The sequence below is a fragment of the Branchiostoma belcheri genome, unplaced genomic scaffold, assembly GCF_001625305.1.
Source record: "Branchiostoma belcheri isolate BF01 breed outbred unplaced genomic scaffold, Haploidv18h27 scaffold1, whole genome shotgun sequence".
In the NCBI taxonomy this organism is placed as follows: Eukaryota; Metazoa; Chordata; class Leptocardii; order Amphioxiformes; family Branchiostomatidae; genus Branchiostoma; species Branchiostoma belcheri.
The window spans coordinates 11630269-11639683 of NW_017802379.1; the positions used below are offsets into that span (position 1 = coordinate 11630269).

The 9415-nt window shown below is 42.0% G+C and overlaps 1 protein-coding gene and 1 long non-coding RNA gene across 3 annotated transcripts in view; one reads left to right on the plus strand and one right to left on the minus strand.

Moving 5' to 3' along the window:
• Window positions 1–9415, minus strand: part of LOC109478453 — a 51098-nt gene that overhangs the window by 25465 nt on the left and 16218 nt on the right. For both annotated transcript variants that reach the window (XM_019780025.1, XM_019780116.1), the window contains 2 exons: window positions 8890–9018; window positions 8478–8603 (listed from right to left, as the gene is read on the minus strand). In XM_019780025.1, coding sequence (XP_019635584.1) covers window positions 8478–8603; window positions 8890–9018 — 255 coding nt within the window. The remainder of the gene's footprint in view (window positions 1–8477; window positions 8604–8889; window positions 9019–9415) is intronic.
• LOC109488148 lies at window positions 2794–5297 on the plus strand. The gene is made up of 3 exons (XR_002141318.1): window positions 2794–3077; window positions 4869–5027; window positions 5252–5297. It is a non-coding gene; the product is annotated as an uncharacterized LOC109488148 (long non-coding RNA).

The following is a 9415-nucleotide window of genomic DNA, read 5'->3' on the forward strand; positions in this document are numbered from 1 at the left end:
GTTCGTTTCTTATATCTAAACAGGATATCGAAAAAAGGGGGGAATTTCCACTGTTCACAGCGTTATTCTGTATTCATTTTTTTCAGTACAAACGGACACATAAGTGTAAAACCTTTGTCTAGACGGACACAATTAGAGTTGTTTACGACCTTCCTGTCATAAAATAATCTGTTAAAACATCTCTTTTGTATCCTTTATTCACCGTATTTCACACGCACATGGTGACGCGGTTTTTGATATTGACAACGCGAAGAACACGATGCAGCTACAGGCCGGATGGGTATCGGAAAAGATGGAGCTACCAAAAACAATGCCTCAGGGCTGTACTACTCACCTCCATGGAGCTGGCTCTATAGAGGTCAATTTCATTTTCTTGAAGGTGACGTGAACCACGTAAATGCATTCATAGTGCATGGAGCCAGCTCCAAGGAGCTAGCTCCATGGAGATCAATTTTTTAAGGTGACGTGAACCATGTATATGCTTTCATAGTGCATGGAGCGAGCTTTATAGAGGCCAACTTTTCTTCGAGTTGACGTGAACCGTGTATATGCATTAACAGTGCACAGAGCTAGCTCCATGGAGCTGGGAAAAAAAATCTGTCGCAAGGCTGTACTACTCAACCTCCATGGAGCTGGCTCTATAGAGGCCATGCCATTTTTTCTTGAAGGTGACGTGAACCATGTATATGCATTCATAGTGCGTAGAGCTATCTCCATGGAGCTGGAAATTAAATTAATCTGCCGCAGGGCTGTACTACTCACCTCCATGGAGCTGGCTCTATAGTGGCCATGCCATTTTTTCTTGAAGGTGACGTGAACCATGTATATGCATTCATAGCGCGTAGAGCTATCTCCATAGAGGCGATTAGTACAGCCCCTATTGTTTTTTTCTGTTTTTTCTTGAAGGTGACGTGAACCATGTATATGCATTTTTCTTGAAGGTGACGTGAACCACGTATATGCATTCATAGTGCGTAGAGCTAGCTCCATGGAGCTGGAAATTAATCTGCCGCAGGGCTGTACTACTCACCTCCATGGAGCTAGCTCCTTGGAGCTAGCTCCATGGAGGTAAGTACTACAGCCCCTTCTCCATTTTTGGCATGTTGACCACTGTCAGAAGGCAACAAAATTTGTTTTTTTTTTTCCGAAATCAGACGAAAATTAATGCGCGCGCGGATGTCATCCATAAAATTTACTTGCTGTGGCCTTAGAAAGAATCCAGAATTTCTGCTACAGTACGAGGAAAGCCACCAGGGGTTCAAAATCAGTTTTGTAGGCCCAGGCAAATTTATGTTGTGTTTCTTAAACGCTTAAAAAATTAGAATCGCTAGATAGGATTCACTCCTTTTTATTTGTCTTGGGGCTACATGTATATGCATGTACCTGTAATAGGGTGCTCTAGCCTGTAGTATATTGATAAGAATAAGTATCTTAGGTTATATGCGTTTCTTGTACCATAGGCTGGAAAAACACTTTCTTGTTCTTGTACTGAATCACTTTCCCCTGTTCTGAGAAATGTAAGAGATCTTTGAGAGACATCTAGTTAATGACCCAGGAAGAACTAATGGGGTCCTGACGGTAGGGGACCAGGGTCTCAGTGGCTGGACATAATTGCCTTATTTGGTAATGGTCAGGGCTTTTCCACTAATGCCTAATGAAGCTGATACAGGAAGTATGATGCCCTTGTTCCAAGAAATCTGTGTGTAGGTGGATAGAGGATATAAAACCCATGTACTCGAGTAGTCAAAAGAGAGAGTTAGAATCGGAGAGGAGAGAATACAGTCACGTCACTATATAGCTCTGGCTCCTGTGTCATTGCTCCGGGTACGTACATCTACAACATCGGCAGCTATCTTACGAACTTGTAAGGGTCACCCATCGGAACCGAGTTCACTCAAGCTACCAGGTATTTGGCGTTGACCTTGACCGCACCCTTACATACCGAAGACACGTATAGGAGAAATCAGCTGTTCTTCCCCGGCGATATAATGACATACATGTACTTACTTACTTTACTATAATATATGGTGAAGTTCCCGCTTGAACACTTTCCACTTCACTCTATCAGAAACTGGACTTAACTTGTGATTCTTTGACCTATCCTGGGTTCCTAGAATACAGATAATTTCTTCTTTCTGTGTGATCTGTTTAAATAAACCCACTCCTCGCGGGCCAGATCCCTGTTCAAGGGGTCGTTGACCTTTGCTTGAACCTGTGCTCTCCATCCATGGTGTGCGGGATGACAGGTGACAATAATTAATCACGCTGGACACTGGATAGCCCGGTGTACATTACTCTGAGGTAATGGAAACCCCCAGTTTAGGTTACTGTTATTCTAAGATAGGCCAATAGGATTGGATCTAGGAAGCATGATACTGACTAGGGGGCGGAGTTTCCAGTCTCTTTCTCGCAAACTCCAGTCCCAAACCTCAGTCCGGCTGAAGGTGTGTGATGGAACAGACGTGTTCTCTGATGCGATGATCTAATAGTCTTGAAAAGAGGACCATTCCCGTGGCTTCTGAGGAAACCTTCCCCAGTGAACCTTCGGAATTCCACCGACAGAATCAGGTTAGTATTACTTTGTTGGGTAACTTGAATGTGTGCACACAAATGCTGTAAGACATGTTAGGCCAATATGTTTCAGAACGTTCACTTGTAGGTTATTTTGTACTGATTTATCCATGAAACTATTTGCCCTTATAGATAGCAAAAGGTATCTTACTAAAGGGCCAAAATCGCTATATTCTCAAATGTTTTGTGTACTTTCCTATATGTTCATAATAATAATGCTCTACAGCCTTCTTTAGTTTATAGACCCTATCAATTCCAAGCAAATGAACGACTCACTGTTTTCAACCGAGTGGAAAGTGTAAAAATCTCTGAATTCTGAAAACCCATTAACCTTTGGATAGTCGGGGCGAGCGGGGACCAGATCGGACAGGAATGGCCGGGCAAGCAGAGTGCAGGCGGACGGCCGGGCGGGCCAGCGGGGAGCGGGCAGCCGGGCGGGCGGACAGTACCCCCAGCCGTAGAGGTACAGAGGAACCTACGAAGGACAGGTTGAAGCTATTGAAAAGGTATGTTTTAATGTTACTTCCTATGTTGAAATATGCCATCATCGTATCAGTGTAAATTTTGCTATCACAGTCGTGTTTTTGCAGTGCCACATGTCTATTTGTTAAGTGTTTTACTTGACTGTGGACAACAAACCTACATCTTGTTATATCCTGAACTTGCTGGGCGGGTTGATCACTCGTCACCGTATACGTAGAGAAATTTTTTGGGAAGTTTGCCTTTGTCTGGCTACCAGGCTACTAGTATCTTGACCGACAGTCGCCCGTATTTCATAACAGTTCCTTGACCCACTCGCTATTTTCTCGTGTACTAGTATGTGCTTTGTACTCTGTATACGTATGTGAAGTAAACTTTCGTCTCTTTCTGTTTGAAATTCTTGGTATTTTTCAAGCAGACTTTTTTTTTAGATTTATACATTTTTTTCTATGTTTTTCTGGTGTTCTTGGATCTCGCTATGTTGTTGTGTCCCGGGTATTTCCTTATTGTGGTTTTAAATGGGTCATCACTATTTAGTATATGTGTGACGCCATTTATCACGTACACTACAGTTTCTGACAAAGATTCAGACCTATAGTGCCAAGGAGGAACAGTTCTACTAACCTTGGAAAAACTGTGCCTCAGAGTAGAAAACTAGAATAGGTTTTTCGCCTTCAATGAGGCGTGTTACAAGGGCATAAAATTGGGGCGCTTAGTCAGAGAATCTAATCGGCTTTACCCCTTTCTTTACTAGCAGCTTATTGACTAATTTGTTCCTAGTACTAGTATCACTTGCAGTGGTTTGGGGAAATTTTGAATTACAAATTCTTGTTAACTGATTCGATGGCCGTATATATCAGCCGCGCAGAGTATCGATCATGTAGTCAGTGTGACTTGAACGTTTTATTTGTGTGATGTTAGCAAAGTACAGTACTTGATTGTGTCTTCAAAGTTCCGGTGTCAGAATTTGGGTGTTGTTATATTATGACTGATTGATACATCATTGTCGATCACTGAGTTAGAGAAAGTTTAAAGTTGCTTGTTGGCTGGTTACCACACGCGTAGAGAGAATTTTAGTTTAATCAAGGAGCTTTCGCGTTAAAAGTGTGTGCCACATGACGTTAAGTTCCACCGGCCTTATAACTTCATATTCTACCCTTTCCGACAAAACCTTTCTGTTCATATTAGTGGCTTAGGAATATTTTGCAGGCCCGAGCCATACGCTGCTGATATGCCAGATCTTTCCAGCTGGCCTTTGAAAGTTTCTAATTATTGTCGTCCTGTAACCGACCCGGTAAAATACCCCTGCATAAAATACCCCTGGGCGGGCGGGCAGTGCTGCCAGCACCACCGTGAGATACCGGAAGCATACATGGTCTGGCTGCCAGGCTATTCTGGAGTAATTTAGCACTCACTTAGTACTTAGTAATTTAGTATAATACCTGATGAAATTATTTTTGGAAATATATTTTGAAGATTCTAACACCCGTTTTTCTGACTTCACTCATCTTGTTGTTTGTGTGGTTTATTCCGTGCATTTTGCGTTACAGAATTCGGTCAGTATTTCATTATAAATCCAACCGGTCTTTATCAGGTATCGACGATAAGTGTGTTAGTGAATTGTTTTTATAGCTGCTCATTTTAGCGGCTGGTTTTCTTTCGTCCGACGTGTGAAAGAACGTTGGAATTCTGGTTTATGTAAAGTTTGAGCCACCTGACGCCCAGTTCCGCCGGGGTTTTCCGGCCTTACCCTTAATTCTCTCCGTCAAGGCTCTCCTGATCAATAACCCCGGGCGTTGTTTTGTCTTTCTTTCCAGTAAACCTCAGACATGCAGAGAGGGATACCCTACTGTTCTACACTGAACACCAGTGCCGGCATATAAGGTTATGCCCTGTCCGCGCTAAACTGACCGCACCTGCCAACGACGCAGGGTTCCGAACAGCGGAGACCATCTCAGTGCACAGAGGCGGTTTCAGTACGTTGTATACTTATCTCTAGGTCAACACCATTTTGGTTTTAACAACTTAATATAATTCACACAATTGTAACTTGATATTATTTCCCCGTATTCTGACATCCCAACATAATAAGGTCAAGTTTCACATCCGCAGTCAAGCTGAACGCTGTCGAACTATGCTTAATAACACAACCCTAGAATGGATCAAACTTTGCTAACCTGTTCTACACTGTTTCTTTCAGCTCTACATGACGACAAACACAGCAGTTACTCAAGAATACAATCAAGAAGTGGAACAAAATACCTGGTGAGTGCCTAACCATCCTTATTTCATCATCATGCAATATTGTACATAACCACGATGGTTAGGCAATGTTCGCATATCTATAGTACTTCTTTCATGAAAAGCTGTGTGTTTTGAAATACGGTACCATATTTACTATGATGTCATTGCCGGGAAAACTGTGTAGCCTGGGTGCCAGGCCCCTGTGCCACGATACTCAATTCAGTCAGGGAAATCTCACGCCTGGAACACAGAATTTGCAGCTGGGGTCTAATTTATACGTCTAGATAAACTGAAGAAGGAAGCCAGCTCCGAAACTGTGGCGTGTTGGGCAGTATAGAGGCCTGGTCAAGTGTCTCAGAAAGAAGAAGCACTTTCTTTATTCCAAGCAAGGAGTTAAGCTCCTTGTTCTAAGTGCTGGGGTCCGGCACGCAGGCTATTCATAATTACCTGGCAGCAAAATCCTATACGGCATGTATACTTCATGATGTCGCAATTTTCATTGCCAGAAAATGTGTTATATATATGTGTCTGCTTCATAGCATTCTGTAAAATTAATCGACTCACATGCTTTGCATATTTACATTCATGACCCTAAATCTTGTTAATTTAAGTTAATCAAAGCTGGCCAAAGTTGGCATAGATTCATTTATGCTCTTTTCTCTCTTTATACCCACAGGTAAACTTCGCCATGTCCACCCTGAGATGCAGACTACAGCAGGAGTTCACTGGCTAGCATGAAACCTTAGCATGAAACCTAGTCATGGAAGGATTGGGGTGTGCATTCATGTTTTGCAGCCAAGAAAATTGAAAAACAAGCATGGAATGCAACAGCATCATGAAAGCGAAGAAAATGATAAATAAAAAAGCAAGACTGACACAAACATACATGATAGAAAACACACAAGTGAATAAAATTCCTTACACAAAACATCACTGTTACACTACATGTGTCACACAGTAAAGTTATAAAAAAACGACCAGCATCATATAGTTGCAACTAAAAACATATTTGAAGTATTATATGCTTGCATATGCTGCTCCTGAGCAAGAAATCTGTTCTCTCTTGATAGAAGAAAACATATTTCAAATATCAATAAAGACAATCATTAATAGTCTGTGTGCAAAAAGCCACAGTTTGCCCGAAAAGGTGCTATTGCATGCATGGTAACATAAGCCTTTCCTGCTTGTTCCGATGACCACAAGGCCGGAGGCTACCTCAAAACCAATTCCCTAGGGAATGCATTCATGCAATTTTTGAAATTCTTTCAAAGCGATCGTAGTACTTACACAAATGCCTCCGCCCCTGAGGCGTCGCCAAAAATTGTTGATACCGTGGCGCGCGCGCCGACGATACACATTACGTACCGTTGTTTACAGTACTCGCGGGGCGCAGGTCATTGACCTCCCGCTTGCGTTGCGTTGTTCCAACAGAGAAGAGCGAAATGTCTGTCAGTTTTAGCGTCAGATTTTCAGTGTTGTTAAATCATATACAGGCATCCATGCATCTAACATTTTTCCAACTAGTTCGTAGTTAGGAGAAATGTTTATAGGAATCACACGAATCGGTATCAAATATCAAAGTATCCAATAGTAAACATCAATTGCCCACGGTCGAGGCCGCGTGGACCAGCCGCACTGACAATCCCCATATTGTACGTGAAAATGGTTGAAAATAAATCAATTAGCCAAAAGCCAATCAACACCCACATCTGCAGACAAGACCACACCTGCGTGCATGCCCATATATGGGCCTGCTCCCGAATTCCTTTCTTATTACGTCACGCGCGCACGCCCACACAATACTTTCCTATGGGAACAGCTAAAAAGCAAATAAAACAATTGTAAAAGCTTGTATCAACAAAATTAAAAAAAAAACGCCTAGGGGTATTTACCCATTCTACCTCTATACGAAATTTAAGGTCATTTTGCCCAAAAATGAAGGAGTTAAATAAATTAAAAGAAGTGGCAGGAGGAGAAGGAGAAGAAGAAGAATCATCAGTAACTAGAAAGGCCAATATTTGCTTTGGAGCAAATACAGCGATTGCTTCACCACATTTTACGACATGGCAGGGAAAGAATGAGAAACACAAGGGAAAACAATGCTTTATATTGTATGATACTATAATATGAAGTAGCATACAACTAAGACTACAACAGTTGGCTAGCTATTCCCTACATTATTGGTTAGGATTTTTAATTGCATAATGCAAACTGTTGATTTTCAAAAAAAAAAAAAAAAACGTTCATGCCCCGCATTCCAATGCTGGAGCAGGAAAGCTTGAAATACCTACCAAAACACTTGAATACAGACATACTGTCAGTATGGAAATGCTCTCTGCAGGTGTAAATCAAGTTACATCCCAACAGCCAATCAGCAAGAAATGCACTGTGCAGGTGGAAATGCTCTGTGCAGGTGTTAATCAAGTTAAATCCCAACAGCCAATCAGCAAGAAGAAGAGAGGAAAGCTGCATGCCTATTGGTTGATGCCCTGCATTCCATTGTGATGACTCATGCCCAAATGTGGTTAACACTGCCCACTGACACAGTAATACATATGCTATAATACAGCCAAAAAACTCGAATAAAACCATTCTAAAAGCCTTTATCACAAGAATTAAAAAAAAAACGCCTGAGGGCATTTGCCCACTGTACCTCCATACCAAATTTCAGGTCTTTAGGCCCCAAAATGAAGAAGCTGAATCCATTTAAAGAAATGGCAGGAGGAGATGGAGGAGAAGAAACATCAGAGAAATAATATGGTTTCACCAGACCACGAAGCCATAAAAACAGTATTTCACTCCATACTTCAGTATGGAGTGAAATGATAACTAAATTTTAAAAAAATCCGAGACGAGGCCTAGCTATGGTCTGCGGACCAGCTGGCAATATCGCCGCCAAAACTGGCTAGTCGGGAAGGCATCAGACCGTAGAAGCAAACTGATAATGTCGTTACACGACGTCAGGAGGCGACCGCAAAAAAATGGGTCAACTTTCACCTCCTGGCATCGAAGGTGTCGATACCCAGCTGGGCTAAGAGCAGACTGTTACTAGTGGTGCGAGGCTGTGACATGATGCTTTTGAAAGCCTCTGCAACGCAGCTGCGCTATGATGGCTCCATAGTTGTGCACGTGCAGTACATGGAAGAACAATGATAGTCCCATACTACATTTTTCGTACTAACCACAGTTTGCTGCATCCTCATCACTCCCGTCTCTGCAGTCGTTGTTTCCGTCACACCGTTTCCAGGCGTCTATACAGGTCACACCGTCAGCACACCGGTACTCGCCGACCTCACAATTAGCAAAAACTAGAAAAAGAAGACGAGAGAGAAGTATATTGTAGACGATGGGACCTCGTTGCCCCTGTGGCAATTTATAAATACAAAAATGGATACATACCTAAATTTGTTAAACATTTAGCATTACAAAAAGTGATCATTTAGGACGCCAGCATTATGGTAAGGTAAAAAGGACGCCGAAAAAGCGACAGTAGGACACTTGGGTACGTTTGTTAAACTTAACACATGTTTTTATATGGACCTGATTCAAAGGGTAGAACACACACGTAAGAAAGCTGTAAGTTTGATCAGTTACCTTTATCTTCCGCTGTATAGTTGACCTGAAATCCCTTCCAAGTTATTGTCTCATCGGTGACAAGTCGAACGGTCATGAAACTCCCGGAAGAAGTTACAGGACCGGGAATTCTTGTGCCGGTCAGCACAGCTGCAGTGTGCAAAATGTTAAAGAGTGTAGATCTATTTTATGGGTTTGGCAGATAACAAGAAATCGGAGTTTTATTCCAAGCATGTTTTTAAGTAATGGTTCTTTTTTATTTAAAATAGATACTACCATACAAGTACATTTAGTTTAAAATACCCGTTCCACAGTATCAAACAAGGACAAAAATAACTTTAAATTAACTTAATGCCCTGTATTTGTAAGCGACGTTTTAGTAGCCTTGATGCCTGCTTTTTTTTAGCTTTAGCTCGCTAAAAAGCTATAAAGGCACACACACACAGGGACACACATACACACACACATAGACACGTACACACGCAAACACACCATACACACACACATCCACACGCACACACACACACACACATGGACACCCCCCCCC